The sequence below is a fragment of the Pectinophora gossypiella genome, chromosome 18 (assembly GCF_024362695.1).
Source record: "Pectinophora gossypiella chromosome 18, ilPecGoss1.1, whole genome shotgun sequence".
Taxonomy (NCBI): Eukaryota; Metazoa; Arthropoda; class Insecta; order Lepidoptera; family Gelechiidae; genus Pectinophora; species Pectinophora gossypiella.
Window position 1 is genome coordinate 13948358 of NC_065421.1, and position 16954 is coordinate 13965311.

The following is a 16954-nucleotide window of genomic DNA, read 5'->3' on the forward strand; positions in this document are numbered from 1 at the left end:
TTCTAAATATAACTTCCTAAGAGTCCTTACCTCCTGTAACCTCGCAAATGAGCAGAACATTAGACCCTTCGTTGTAAGGCTCGACCAATTTCGTCCGATCTCTTCTCTTGGCATCGTATATCGTCGGCCTTTCGGGTGGGACTGTAATAAAAGGACTAATGAGCGTCTAAATATAAAAGCCAACGAATTTAGGTTCGCCTCTATCGGAAGATTAAAGTTTTTGTCGCAATTAAAGGGTTATAAAGTAGTTTTTGTTGAATAGGTACTCGTAATTTGGTTGGTATGCTAAGTTTTAGTTTGAATCTTTTACTGTTATTCATATAGTGTGTGATTATGAAGAAGATAACATTTATTACCACAATATGACTGTTTTATTACAAAGATTTAAAATCAGACAGTCCATTTACCTTTATCACTCGATCAGACTGATCACTTTGATTAGACTATGAAATCAAATCAAATCAAATCATGTTCATGTTATGTTCACACAAGTTTCCGATGCACGACTATTCTCAAGACCAGTCAGTGTTTTTAGTAATAAACGCAAAATATTTATAACAATAATGTTCCCGGCACAACGATGAGGTGGAGAAAAAAAAAACCGCCAACACGATCTGTCAAGTAACATTTTTTTTTTTTTGTTTTGGTTTTCCCCGAAGGGTAAGGCAAAGGGAACTATGCCCATACAGCCATGTCTGACGTATTTTTTTCTTGATGATTAATGAAATGATGAAAGGTGATGATGATGAAACCTAAGCCCCCACCCTCGGAGTAGACTCCTACTCCGAACCCCAAACGAATTAACTCAAAAGTCCGCATAAACTTTTGAGTTATGAAGCGGCTTCCCAGCACGAAGCGAAAATAGGCAGATACACTTTGTTTATTGAATACTCCAATATAATAACACTCGCGAATGTCTTCCGACTAACTTAATGCGGTCATTAATCACAAAACACCACTTCGTATTAATTATTTAGATTACTCAATGAAGAAAGCAACTGTCCCGTTCCCGTTTCCCGCCGAAAAGCCCCTGTCAAGTAACAATTTGACGTTTCTTTTGGCGCCAATTTTTTTTTTTTTTTGGTTTGGTTTTCCCCGAAGGGTAAGGCAAAGGGAACTATGCCCATACAGCCATGTCTGACGTATTTTTTTTCATGATGATTAATGAAATGATGAAAGGTGATGATGATGAAACCTAAGCCCCCACCCTCGGAGTAGACTCCTACTCCGAACCCCAAACGAATTAACTCAAAAGTCCGCATAAACTTTTGAGTTATGAAGCGGCTTCCTGACACGAAGCGAAAATAGGCAGATACACTTTGTTTATTGAATACTCCAATATAATAACACTCGCGAATGTCTTCCGACTAACTTAATGCGATCATTAACCACAAAACACCACTTCGTATTAATTATTTAGATTATTCAATGAAGAAAGCAACTGTCCCGTTCCCGCCTCCCGCCAAAAAGCCCTTTTGGCGCCAACTAACAGCCCCAACTTTTTTTTCCTTTTGCCAATTTGAGGGTTAGGCTAAGATCGTCATACCATGCTGCCTTGTCTTCAATACATTAACAGCCCCAATGTTTCGTTAGCGCGACTGTCATAGTTTTTTTTTATCTTATCCCTATGAGACAATGGAATGAAGTTCATACAGCCTAGTTTGTTTTTAATTTGACTATAATCTATTGCATATAATTGCATTTTAAAACCTTTTAATATTCTTAACGAAAGAACTTTGGTGGTTGACCTCGAAACTATAATAACTTAGTTTTGTAATAATTATAACTGATTGACTGACTTTGTTTTGTTCTTTGTGTTTTGGGCTGGCAGAGGAAGACCGAGAAGGACTTACGATGGCCAAATTGGAGATGTCCTTAGAAAAGGTTTAATACGATCTACTCTGAACCGGCGTGCGTGTATGTAGCGAATGACGAATGTGGAGGAAGCAAGAGAAGTGTGTCAGGATCGAAGCAAATGGAATTCTACAGTCTCTGCTTACCCCGGTGGGAAATAGGCGTGAGTTTATGTATGTATGTATGTTGTAATATAACCAATAAATTAACAAGTACCTATTTATTTCTATTTCTAGTCTATACTCCACTGCTATGAGTATATACAGGGTGTTAGTGACATCGTAACGAAAAAAAAAAATGGAACGCCTATTTTATTGTACTAAAAACGATGGTGGGTGTTTTTCTTGTCGCAAATGTTTAATTAAGATTTTCAATTTTTACTGTGCCGCAATTTAAGTCGAACAACGCGCCACACAGACGCTAAACCTACGCGCGGCTATGTTACGCGTGCGTGATACGATGTTGATATCTAGGTAGGAGTTTTCTCTTGTATTTAGATGCTTAGTGGTTCAACGTTTAAAAATGTTATTTGTTGAAGTAGAACACTTACTGCCACGATTTTTTCACACATGGTATCTACCTACCAGTTATTAAAATGTTCCTAACTTATTAACAATAAAAACCCTACTCTTACCTTACCTTAATTGTTATTCCTTCGGATGAAGTACCTAGGTAGGTACCTACCCTAGAACATATCACGTCACGTAGGTATGCAACATCGCGTTTCCTCCGCGCGGTAGGTAGGTATCACACGCACTCACAAACACAACACCTTGCTCTTTAATAAAACATCAACAATCTTCCATACTTTTGCGCAGTAAATGGTCTATGATCCATCATCATAGTCGACACTACTCATTTACAGAATAAAACAAACACAAAACACTCACAACCACGAAAAAAATATCCTCGAAAAACATCACGCGATTCGGGTCAAGCTTAGTATTCGACTGAGCGGAAGCGCGCGGCGTTAGCGCAAAGCATCAAAGGCGCCGACGACGCGCCGGCCGCGGCCGAGTCGAGCCGACGACTAGAGAGAGAGAGAGAAGTATGTTTATGGTGCAAGTGACAGAGAAAGAAATAGTATCTGTTCGTAATGCCTACTTTATTGGCGCGCGTTGCCCTTGACCCGTGCGCCGGCTATTCACCTGTGCGGCTGTGCATAGCTGAAGTTGTAAGTACGTTATTATTTATTGGTGACATTGATAAAATTTTATAATTAGTAATTTTTATTTGTTTATTTTAAATGTGCGTTCTATGCAGCTTAAAACACAATATGGGACTGAAAAAAGTCTAAAATTTAAAATCTAAAAAAATAAAAAATCTAAATCTAAAAATCTAAAGGCCTATGTGGTCCAGTGGTTTAGCGATGGGTTCATGATGCGGAGGGTCCGGGTTCCTATTCCGGTGGGGACATATCACAAAAATCTGTTTATAAGGCCGTTGGTTAGGACGTTATAGGCTTATCACCTGATTGTCTGAAAGTAAAAAGATCCGTGCTTCGGAAGGCACGTTAAGCCGTTGCTCCCGTCTACTACTTATGTAAGTAGGTACGTAGCCGTTACATGAGTATTGTACACAGAACAGGATAGGTTTAATTAGTTCTTTACTGATGATTTAACAATGAAATTTAAAACCACGAATAACTTAGTACTTATTTACCTAGGTACCAACATGTAACAAAAAAAATAAGATAACTCCTCTCGGAAATTGTTTTCTTTGAACATGCCGACATTGCCTACGCGGCGGAGTTGCCGAACTATCGATAGGTAGATTATCAATTGTTGAACTTGAAAATTGTCTAAACTATCGAAAGTAGTGATAGTACATTTAGATCGATACTAGCGATAGTCGATATTTAGTCTTGCTTTGTAACAATAATGGTAGGTATTGATCTAAAAGATCTATCCTAGGTACCCATCAATAGAATATCGATAGGCAACACTCTGGCGGAGTGTCGGCCCAATTCTAGACGCGATCTCGCTCGATTTTTGTGTAGCGAGGTTTTGCGTAGGTACTTTCATACCTACTAAGTTGGTGGATGGTTGACGTAGTAGGTAACTAATTACCTAATCTGTGGTGGTTGTGTTAGTTGTTTGTAAGTTATTCTAATGACAACAAAGAATATAATTATTTACTGTTTCAACTGTTTTAGGTAGATAATGGCCCCGATTCCTATGAGTAAATGAATGAATAACCCGGCCGAATCAAAAAGGTATCTCGCTGGTATGCAAACCGTTTGACGTGTCCTGTCAACTTAATTCTGTCGGTTGTTTTAGATTTCTGCTTAAAATTGACGTGTATTCCATAAATTTTATGCCTGTCGATTATCCGTCCATTTAAGAATAAGAATAAAATAAATTTATAATTTACGATAGACAGAGAAAGAAATAGGATCGGCTCGTAGTGCCTACTTTGTAAAACTCAAAATTTCATTAATTTTGCGACGGAAAATTCCACGAGATATTAACTCAGAATCATGGTCTGAATCATCCCTCTCAGTATTCGTTACGATGTCACTAACACCCAGTATAATAATAATAATAAACATTTATTTCAGATTCTGCATCCATATTATGTTAGTAAAACAATAGAGACTTACGAACTATGTTAGTACATTAAATTAAATGACATTACTTGGCCACACGGCGTATAGGTAACACGTGAGTCATAACCCAGTGTTTCCAGAATGGGCCATCCATCCTCTCTGCTACGATTCCTAGAAGACTGTTGGTGCTGCCACATACTCTCGTCATTAGGGAACTGACTCGCTTGCGAACGATAGCATGGAAGCCATCAGTATGCGCATCAGCAAACATTGCAGACGCACTACAGTAACGTGGAAGCCCCAACAATGATCTAAACACATTGTTATATAGGACCCGCAGAGAGCTGTAAGCTTTTTGAGTAAAGTTGATCCACATGCTGCAGGTGTAAAAAGATTGGCAGTATGCCTTAAACAATGTAACAATGTAATGGTCGAGCCAATTGTCAAACAAAAAGTAGGTAAATAACCACCATACTCACTTATAACAGTAAAATTAACTTTCAAATTCCTTGTAGGAGAGTTCTTGAAGTCGACCCTGCATCTGTAGACCCCTGCATCTTCAGCCATAACATCTTCAATCATCAGGACGGCCGGTGTCGCGCCTCCTCGGAAGAAGGCTCGTTTCCCGAAGACCGTGGGGGAAGACCAGAGCTTGGGCTGGTTGTAGGTCCGTCCTCGGATGTCGTAGCTGATGGAAGACATAACGATGATATTAGTATTTAAGTGAGTATGTTACGGTTGAAGAAAACATATGTCTTGAAATATGAAAGAAAGAAAAAACATTTATTTCTATATTTGACGTCAAAAATAATTTTATCTGTACTTAAAGTACAGATTGTGGAGGACGTCCAGTATAAAAAAGCGGCTAAATGCGAGTCGTACTCTCCCATAAAATCATCTCCCCATACAAACCGTATCAGCTGATAGCGCAGTTAGTATGGGAAACCAATATTTTTTTTCTCGACGGACGGACGAATCCATAAGGGTTCAATTTTTGCCATTTGGCTACAGAACTCTAAAAAGAACCTCCTTCAGCATAATGCCGTGACACGTGTTTAGTATTATGGAAGATCCATCATTATAATATAACATCAGAATTATTTGTCGAGTAAAGGTACCAGGGGCAGAAAAAATAAATGTTGTCATTGTAGTGTGGATATATGGAAAGGATGGTTATCATGGTGACAAAAACAGTGAAAGATATAAAGAAAGCGAAAAGACCATGTGAAAACGACAATCACATGACATATTTAAGTGTGGAATTAACGGCAGCAATAAATGAAAAAAGAATCAATACTACTGACCTCAAAAAAAGCAAAGGAACATGGCTCAGGTCACTACATTATCTGTAATTAGGTACACCAAGAGTATGAAATGTGTGTCTTCTATGACTTTTTGGCGGGAACGGAAACGGGAAGGTTGCTTCTTTTATTGAATGATCTAAATAAATAATACAAAGTGGTGGTTATTATATCGGAATATACAATTAACAAAGTGTACCTATTTATTTTTGCTTTGTGCCAACAAGTCGCTTCTTAACTCGAAAGTTTATGTGGACTTTTGAGGTAATTCGTTTGGGGTTCGGAGGAGGTAGGAATCTGCTCGGAGGGTGGGGGCTTAGGTTTTATAATTCATCGTCATCATTTTTTCATCATCAATAAAAAAAATAGAGAAGACATGGCTGTATGGGCATAGTTCCCTTTGCCTTGCCCTTCGGGGAAAACCAAAACAAAAAAAAAACCTCAATGACTTACCTATAAAGCGGCTCCCCATCAGACTCCTTGAACCACAGCACCATGACGACAGCGTCGTCGGCGTGGAGGGGCTGGATGTCGCAGGGCAATGATGCCTTCTTCTTCAGGACTCCTTGCACGTCTGATGTTGGCACTGTGGAAGAAATAGTCAGCATTATCACAAGCTCAAGAGCTATTAGTTTTAGTCCTATGGTCATAAGGATTAAGGAACGGCCTCCGTGGTCCAGTGGTTGAGCGTTGGACTCACGATGCGGAGGCACCGGGTTCGAATCCCGGTGGGGATATATCACAAAAATCACTTTGTGATTTCTAGTTTGGTTAGGACATTACAGGCTGATCACATGATTGTCCGAAGGTAATTCCGTGCTGCGGAAGGCACGTTGAGCCGTTGGTCCCGGTTACTATTTATTGATGTAAGTGAGTAATCGTCATGAGCCATGTCAGGGGCCTTTCGCGGCTCAATGATAACCCTGACACATCACTCAGTTTCTCACACTATCACTCAATTTAACATCGCAGATGCTACGCAACGACCTTATTTCTACGGCATTACTACTACTTTTATGCTTCTTCTACCATACCCAACATTCACTACCGTTTTTCAGCGTAGGGACAAGTATTTTCTTACACCTTGCGTTAATTTTATCACAAACGCCCGAGAGTTTTAGATGCTCTTTCAGATAATTTTAAGATGAAGGTGATAGTGTTTCCAATGCGTTGAAATATAAAAAAGCGGGACAGAAGGATTTGAAAGAGGGACTTTCAACTTAGTACTCGAAAGAAAATCACAGATTTTATATTAAGAATATTCTTTCTTATAAATAAACCACACTTTCCTAAACCAAAACAAAAAATAAATACAGTAAAACAAACATAAACATAAACGGCATATACGTCTGCTGGGTACATGCCTTTCCATAATTAACCTTGCTTTTTATTTTGAAAAAATATAATAATAAAAATGTTTATTGGGTATCTTGTATTTTGGGTAGACCACAACACATACATACAATTAATTTAAACACGTTACTTAAGAATAAAAGAAAACAACACGAAAAACAACAACTGTATTTCACGCTCATTAAGACACTAACGAATTTATTTATACACCTGAAAATCTTTTTAAAATACCAACTTAAATGAATGAAACAGAAGTATTCGCCTTTACGCGCTAATGGCCTCGATTCCTGCAGACACCTCCTAATTTTATTTTAAGTTATACCTGTAATTTTTTTATCCGCCGAAAAGGCTTTCCTTTTCGTCCCTTTGGACGATTGACAACTGTTAATTTAAATGAATAAATAAAATAGGCATGTCGCTAGTATGCGACCCGTTTGGCGTGTGCTGTCAACTTAATTTTGTCGGGTTTTTGGCCAATATAAAAAGTTTGGGACAGTTATTAAAAATTCTGCCTAAAATTGACGTGTGTTCCCTAAATTTTATGCCTGTCGATTACCCGTCCCATTCCTTTTCTGCGGATAAGAAAATTACAAGTATAACTTAAAATAAAATTAGATGGTGTCTATAGAAAAAAGAACCAGTATTTTATTTAAATATTTTGTCTTACCCTTTCAAAAACAGAACGTCCCGCTTGAATCGGGACAACAGGCAACACTATTGTCTTATAAAAGGTAGGTTTTTTTAAAATTTAGGTTGACTCAGCAAGTCTGTCTACTTATACTGGGTTGTCTAGACAGGCATCTTGACCGTAAATGATAAACGAGATGAATTCGATAACCTTTATTGAAGTTAGGTTAAGGTTAGTATTCGTGTTACATAAAAAAAAAACATTTTGTACTAGGTATTTTATATTTCATAAACTCTCTTAGAATAAAGATGCATGTGATGAATCATAATTATTTACGATTATATAATTATTATCCGTAAAGAACCGAAAACAATAGGCTCTGCACGGTACCCACGCCGCGCGCGGCGCGAATTATATCAAGGCCTTCGACCAATAGCCGTTTGACGTCCATCTTTCTAGATAGCATTCGTATCGTTTATCGGTCAAAGCGCTCAATATAATTCGGCAGCGCGGTTGTCATGCAAACCCGGCTGATATATGAACTGTATTACGATAAATTATAAATAAACTACTTAGCTTCCGAGAGAGAGCTTTATTTCTTTCACTAAAATAGGTCAGAAGAAGTATAATATAAACACAAAACCAAAATTCAAAGCGTTGTCAAACAAAGGATATATATAAAATATATATATAAAAGCTTGTACGTAAAAAGGCTATAAAAAGTTCTGCGAGGAGTTCACAACATCTAAGACGAAGCAAAATCACTGTTCAAACTAAAAAAATGAATACAAACAATTAATTGGTTATTATAATTATTATATTCTTTGCTGATTAACTAATTAAGGGTGCAGGGAACCTGTCTAGTTTGTATCCGTTACCTAGATGAAAAAGTCCCGTGGCTCTGTATGTTATCGACTTGCTTCTCAAACAGGGAGTGTGGGTTCGATCCACGGTACCGGACTTGAACAAATGAGTATATCATCTTAAGTAAAATTTTCTTGTAAACTGTTATCTTCTTGATCATTATAGATGGCGATACAATACAACTAAGTTTATTGCGATGGGTGTACCTGTAAGTACCCTTATTAGGAAAATAGACGTAAAATTCAAAAATATCTTTATTCGGTAGGTAATATAGACACACTTTGAATCGTCATTTTTTTACATAAGAAACGCCTCATCCGCCTAAAACTACTGCAGCTTCTCACAGCTGGGGAAAAGAAGCTACAAGAAAAACCTCATCACAGGGCCCTAGATGAAACAAAAATGTGAATAAACTCAAAAGTCAGCAGGATAACAAATTGCAATCACTTTCTTATTACATTTATTTATAATATCTAAAATTATTCAATATCTATTTTAACTTATCTCTTGTTAAGAACAATCTGATGGAAGTGTCATAAACAGGAATATCAAATTCATAAACTTTGCAGGCAAAAGTTTGTTCGAGCTCAATAGATTATTGATTTCAACTTATCGCTTAATGGAACTGAATGGATTATGAGTCTCAGTTTTAAATGAATATTCCTTATATCACAAGATATTTAGATAAATCCCGTAAAAACACCTCCACCAACCCACAGTGGAACAGCGTGGTGGAGTATGCTCCATACCCTCTCCGGTTGATTGAGAGGAGGCCTGTGCCCAGCAGTGGGACGTATATAGGCTATTTATGTTATGTATTTAGATAAATATTATTAGAGCTAACGAAGAGTCCCAATATTTCCTGTTGAAAATTAAGATCTATCATGATTGATAAAGCTTGAAAAAGTCCCTTAAGACTAATAATAGATAAATAGATATTGGCCCCGTAGACACCTCCTAATTTTATTTTAAGTTATACCTGTCATTTTCATATTCGCCTAAAAGAAAAGAGACGGCTGATTGACAGCTCTTAATTTTAAGAAGAATGAGTAAATTAATGAATAACCCGGGCGAATCAAAAAGGTATCTCGCTGGTATGCAAACCGTTTGACGTGTGCTGACAACTTAATTCTATCGGGTTATTTGCCGTTGTAAAAGTTTTAGACGGTTGCTTTAGATTTATGCTTAAAATTGACGTGCATTCCATAAAGTTTATGCCAGTCGATTACCCGTCCCTTTCCTATTCGGCAGATAAGAAAAGGACAGATATAACTTAAAATAAAATTAGTTGGTATCTACAGGAATTAACACCGCAACTCAAATGTGACAACAATTGCCTACTTGACAGTTGCAAAAATATTCAATTACCGAACGGGAGCTCCTAAGCGTCATAACAACCCTTATAAATATTAATAATAATTATCCAATAGCTTTTTTTATTCAGGTCAGGTTTCAAGTCACAACTCACAAGGTTTAAAGTCCCCGATACCGACCCCGCGGCCTGGGTGACTATTTCCCTCAATCAGCGCTTATCACTATCGACCCACTAGGGTCGATTAATTCTTTCTTCCTTTCAAATATTTTTCCTCTCAGACGATGCTCTGAGCTGAGGTTCGCGCCCAACTGGGCACCCTCAGGCCTGTTGTCTTAAACGTTGTACCAGGAGAGCCTTCAGCGCTCCCCATTTGCCCGGCTAAGTTAATGCCATCTGCGGCAAATCTACAATTAGTCACGTCAAAAATAAATAAGGTCTAAGGTGTAGCGTAGTTTGGCAGTTTCTTTGTTTATTGAAATGTGACGTTTGCCTAGTGAGGCAAAATGTCACGTAACCCATGCAAATTCGAAATTAAGTACTGAAAACAATATATTCTAAATTCTAATATACTTATATTGCTTTTTCGAGAACATAATACATTACACAATTAAAACACAAAACAAAAAAAAAAAACAAAACAAATAAACAACAACAACAATAATAAAACAATGTATAATACTTACCCCCTCCGGTTGATGGAGGGGAGGCCTGTGCCCAGCAGTGGGACGTATATAGGCTGTTGTTTATGTTATGTTATAATACTTACACAGTCAAAAACTGTCCGTAGCCAAATAAATCAAAGCCAAATAAGACATAAAATAGCATCACGCCTGTATCCCCGAAGAGGTAGGCGAGGTGTATAGTAAAAGCATCAGTGTGTGTGTCGACACCCTCGATATAATACGCACCACGCGCGGCACGTATGCTATGCCGCGGGGGTTGAACTCCCAAAAACATTACCTAGATTTCGTGCACTGTTTCTTCGACCGTTCTAACCCTTATCAGTCTGTATCAGATTGTGTTATAAACCGTGTGAGTACAACACAGCGACTGTTTTGCTGTTTCGTGTAAGGAGCATTGGGAATTATTATGTTGACCTAAATATTAACTTGTTTCATGTTTGAACACACTACGCGCATTTTTGACCAATTCAATTTATTATTTTGTCCTTCATCTATTATGTGGGTGAGAAGTTTATAAACCCTCACAAACTCTTGCGTCTGGGGTATTATCATAGTTTTAGTATGTAGTACAAGAGTATGTAGTATAAACAAAGCCAATATAAAGACATACATAACATAAACAGCCTATATATGTCCCACTGCTGGGCACAGGACTCCCCTCAATCAACCGGAGGGGTAAGGAGCATACTCCACCATGCTACTACACTGCGTGTTGGAGGAGGTGGTTTAACGGCTAATAGAAAGAAAGAAAGAAACGTTTATTATATAAAGAAATGTATATAATGTGTGTGTGAGTGTCTGTCTCTGTGTGTGTGTGTATGTGTGTGTGTGTGTGTGTGTGTGTGCGTGTGCGTATGCGAGTGCGTGTGCGTGTGCATGTGCGTGTGCGAGTGTGTGTGCGTGTGCAAGTGTGCGTGAGCGTGTGTGTGTGTGTGTGTGTGTAGAGTGGTGTAAAGCGTAAAAATTGAGAGTCTATGGATATTACTGAGACGCTAAAGACTCTGACATTGTCCGTGTGCGTACATAATGACTACGTACTTACTTTAGTAAACAGTAGCCAGGTCTAATTGACATAATTATTATGATATAATATAAGTATCACACACAGTAATATATCACAGAGACTATAATCTGGTACCTGACAGAGTACTATTCAGTGGGACAGGAGTCTTAGTTCGGCTTTGAAAGAGGCTACTCTGGGCGCTATCCCACTCGCGTCAGACAGAGCACTGCGGGGCGGAAGGCAAGAGGGAAACTACTGCCCTATTTTTAGCCGACTGCACCAGAAGGAGCGTTATGTTTTTCTAGAGTTTGTATGTATTTCCCTAAAAAAGTAGCATGGAAAATGCTACACCGACAAGAGCGTGGCTCTCAAATTAGTGATGATTATAAGTATCATCTTATTTTGCGCAGAATATATTTTTTCACATATCAAGAATTGAACTTTAGACCTGCAGAATAAGCAATTATAGATGTGCGGCCTAAGCGGTCCTGCACATAGTGTATCCTTTCTCCTAATGACACAAATATTTGGAGTCAAACAATATTTTTAATGGAGAATTGTAACAGTAATAATTAAAAGAATACACAGTTTCATTTGTAGTATGGTAGCAAAGAGACTAACTAAAAGTTGCCATACAAAAAATAAATGGTTTTATGTCAGTGTTACCAACAAAAGGTCCTAGGTACTATATTTAAGTAAGGTTGCGTCTTTGCCCATATCCACTTAACGTCACATTAGATCGAGGTCAGATTAGCGAACCGTGAGTGAAGCTATGAAAGTAAATAATATTATTTCTTTTAAGGCAACAGCTCCCACGAGTTCTTAGAAAATATTATTTGATGTTAAAGAAAATACACTTATGAAGAATTTGTAAAAACTAACAAATTAAATTAACCTCATCATGGGTATGTAATATCTATGTTATTATATCTATGTTTCCAACTAAAAAGTTTTTTTAGGAACGCTATAAAATATAAAATTATAATTAATAATCTTCTATCGTGTGAGTTGTGAGATAAATTACTAACCTCAATCAACCCTGGTGTCAATGGCTTAACATAACATAACAAATACTTTATTGCACAAACAGGAAAAAACAAAATACAAAACAAAAGAGAAATAGAATTAGTACAATAGGCGGCCTTATTGCTAAGTAGCAATCTCTTCCAGGCAACGTGCCTTCCGAAGCACGGATCATCTTACTTTCGGACAATCAGGTGATCAACCTGTAATATCCTAACCAAAAGAATCACAAAGTGATTTTTGTGATATGTCCCCACTGGGATTCCAACCCGGGACCTCCGGATCGTGAGCCTAACGCTTAACCACTGACCCACGGAGGCCGATTTTTATATTAAGATTATGTAATAATCACAAAAAAATAACACCAAAGCGGAAACAATTTCGAATGAAATCAGTTCCAATGTAAAATGACCTAGATTATAATAATGACATAAAAAGATCGTTCCAGCTCCAACCAGAAACGAATCAGTCAATATCTAACATTCGAAAGTTAAATAAAAGGCTTTCAGCGTAATCAATTGATTCAGATTCGCTCAGAATGCTAACAAGCCTGGAAAGGGATAATTTAAGGGCAGTAAAAAAAAGGCGAATTGGCAAACATTACGTGTCGTTTGGCCACAAATGAAACCACAATCAGTGTGAATCAGTAAGCAGATCACGTAGAGGTAATGCTCGAACGATGGCAATTTCGATCGGTGAAGCTGTGAAACGGAAAGATAATAAAGTTGAGTAACAAGACACATGAATCATGAACAAGTTTTTGTGGGGTTACTCGGATCATATAACTCTTGATGGTGATTCGCTCCTTGGAATTGTTAGACCGCAAATTTGGAGGGAAAACCTGGCACTTTGAATGATACCTCATGAGATCCCGAACAAAAAACGTTAGATTATAGGTATACAATTTTTGCTACTGGAAAAAAGTAATAACTTTGCAGTAACGGTAAAGTAAATCTAAAGCTATATACACCTAACAAAAAAGAACTACTTAATAGGTTTAAAACTGAAGACGCGAGAGATAAAAACCAAAAAATTTGAGAGTCATCAAACGAATATAAAATTTCAAGTCAAATGATAGATATAGGTAGGTATGCGTCGAGATAAATGTAGGTAACAAGTTGATTGTGGCTTTTAGTAAAGCAATAGGTACATTAAACTATCTAGTTTCTTAGCTTAGCCTTATTTTCTTGCAACTGAATCGTACTAATTGCCTCAAACCAAACTTTAGTCTACTATTAAATTGAGTGACTAACATTAAACACTAGATATTTTTTACCAATCGTTCTTTACATTCCATTTTTTTCTTTACTGTCTCCTCTTATAATACAATATCATTATGAACATTGATAAAAAGTAGTAAAGAGTTTTACTGCCCGAAGAATAAAATAGAAATGTTTATTTTCCAGAATATACTCAATGAAAGTTTTACAATAAAATTAAGGTGCTTGTATTTCAACCTGCAGGGCATACAAAATAGATATCAGAGATAAAATAATTATCACTCCAAACAATTTTATAAAAACGTTTTTACTATAAGTAACTATTAGTTATTATGAATCAGATGCCATAAACAATCCAAAAACAATGCCACAAATTCAAGGCGTGTGTGCGAGAACCTAATCCACAGCAGGAAATGAGCAGTGAACATAATAAGTACGAGTAGGACGCCAGATATTTTTGTTGTACATTTCATACACAAACCATCCGTCAGCGATAAAGCGAATGGCAATAGCAAACACGAACGTGAGATTATTGTTAAGGTGGGATAAAGACTTTATGAAAACAGAGCCAAAATAAAAGTCAACCGTTCAGAACATCAAACAGGAAGATACGGTCTTCTTTTCTAGTGTGGATTGTGAGATCAATAACCGACCTCATCAAGCCTGGTATCAGGCTTATTGAGCCGCCATACGGCCTTGACATGACTCATGTAACGACTACATAATAATAATAAAACATTATTGCACACGCGTTCGCAAGACATTTACAGGCAAATCTTAATCTATGGCGGGCAAAAGCGGCGTTATTGGTAAGAGCGATCTCTCCATGACAAACTCACAGTAGTCGGGACCGATTGCTTATGCTATTGCTAACATTCCTTGGAAACACAGATAATCTTACTTTCGAATCGGTGATCAGCCTGCAAGGTTCTGAACCAACTAGGGATCATCATCACTAATTTAACAGCCAAGCTCTTGTTGGGGTAGCATTCTCCATGTTACTTTTTAGGGAAAAATAGGACAGTGGTTTCCCTCTTGCCTTTCGCCCCGCAGTTGTCTGTCTGACGCGAGTGGGATGGCGCCCAGAGTAGCATATTTCAAAGCCGTACTAAGACTCCTCAACTAGGGATAACAAAGTCATTTTTGTGATTATATCCCTGGGACATCCGGATCTTCACGGAGCTCGTAGCAGTGGGATGATGCGGGCTGATTGAAAACGATGATGGAGGTTTTAATGAGAAATGAGAATATAATCTTTTTTGAAGTCAAAATCAATAAGCTTGATTAAAATAATCTACACACGTAACGCTTTGAAAGCAGCTCGTTTATATACAGCAGTAGGCCAAAACAAATATCCTACTTTTATTTTATATCGACTGTTTCACACGAGTCGCAACGGCGGAGCTATGAGTTGGATAGATGCCATAATTCGACAAAGGCTGCGATTTGGGCTGATTTATCGTCCAAACCAACGGAAAGCTTATCGCGCCTTTATTTTATAATTTGGCCGATTCATAAAAAGGATTACACGCGATTTGACGCCTAGGCTAGTTTTTTTTTTGGGAAAGGTGCGTTGTGAAATGTAGGAAATTGAACGGTATGATATTCGGCAGATATATGTAGGTATACTTCTCATCATCGAAAATGAGTGTCAAGGGAATCAATACAAAACTCAGGTTTAACGAGTTCGTTAAACTTTCAACTACAATTTCATCTGAATCGGAATCATCTGACTTTTTCGATCAGATTTCGCTTCTTTTCAATAGCCATATAAATGTCAGTCTCTGAAAGTAATACAACAATGACCGTATCTGTTAAAAATCTAGACAAAACTAACTTTATTTGGGTTTTTTTTGACGAGACTTATTGTGGATTTGTCTGACTTATTGTACATTTGCTCGACTTATTGTAGATTTGCTAGATTATTGTAGATTTGTCTAACTTATTGTAGATTTACCATATAAAACTAAAGCTACTTATAAAATTAAATATAGTCTCCGAATTTCTCAGTGCCTCTAAATCTTTGACCCAATAATAAGGTGAGTGAATCTTGTAAATGACAGCACGGTACTGTCGGACGTCATCGATTTAACTTTGTCCAAGTTTAATTACAACATCGTTATCAGAGAGTCCATGCGAAATTAATTCTTACTGACAGTGTGATTATTGACTGCCTCATTTATTGTAGAAGTTGAGTTAACTTTGAGGAACTTATTGGAGTCGATGGCTTCTAGCTTTATTGATTTGATATCTAAGTAAAAGAAGGAATGTGTTTTTTGAACCCTATTGAATCAAAAAGTAGGTTGCTATCATTTCATGAAATGATCGAGCACATCATGAAATGATCAATTCTACGAACTCGCCACGACATATACATAAGCTCACAACGTTATCCCAATCGGAGTTATATACCTCCGACTACCCCCATCGCAAGATGAACTAAGTACCCACACCTCACCAAGCTTTCTGTTGTTGATAATTGTTGCATCTTTGTATTTAAATATTTGAGCATTCTAAACGAAGTTACAAACAATTTCGTGTCCATGGAAACGGAGGGTTCAATCCTCAATCCCCTTGGTCAATCCCCAATCACTTCAGGATATCAAGTTCGACAGAACTTTGGATAAGTTGGTCTGGATGTGGTTTTAATGGTCGCTACGACCATCTTTGTTTTGGTTATCGTATTTCGACAGATTTTGAAACTGATGCAACATTCATCATTTCCTTAGCGTTATTCCGTTTTCACAGAGTGTGTTTGCCTAATCTGAAGGTTTGACAGGTCCGGTTTTTACAAAAGTGACTGCCTGTCTGACCTTCCAACCCGCGAAGTAATACCAGCCAAACTTAAGTTATGTCACATACATGTGTCCCACTGTCTATTAACGTTTCACGCTTAGACTGATTAACCGATTAAAATGGAATTCGGTACGGCGATAATTAGAGATCCAGACAGGAAAAAAAGGATAGTTTTTACCTAATTCCAAAATATCTTTATTCTGTAGGCAACAAAGTTACATTTTGAATCGTCATTTTTTACATAACGAACGTCTCATCTGCCTAATACTACTACAGCTTAGTTTAAAAACCTCGGCACAGGGCTCTCATTGTGCTTAAAAAAAATAAGGGCTCTAGACGTTCTTAAAAAAAAAACACATATCTTCG

General features: G+C 37.5%; 1 protein-coding gene across 1 annotated transcript in view; it reads right to left on the reverse strand.

The window, feature by feature from the left end:
* LOC126374852 (hemicentin-1-like) overlaps positions 1 to 16954 on the reverse strand; it is a 423187-nt gene that overhangs the window by 40869 nt on the left and 365364 nt on the right. Inside the window, exons 5-7 of the mRNA XM_050021604.1 lie at positions 6157 to 6289; positions 4882 to 5090; positions 31 to 141 (exon numbers count right to left, since the gene is read on the reverse strand). Coding sequence (XP_049877561.1) covers positions 31 to 141; positions 4882 to 5090; positions 6157 to 6289 — 453 coding nt within the window. The remainder of the gene's footprint in view (positions 1 to 30; positions 142 to 4881; positions 5091 to 6156; positions 6290 to 16954) is intronic.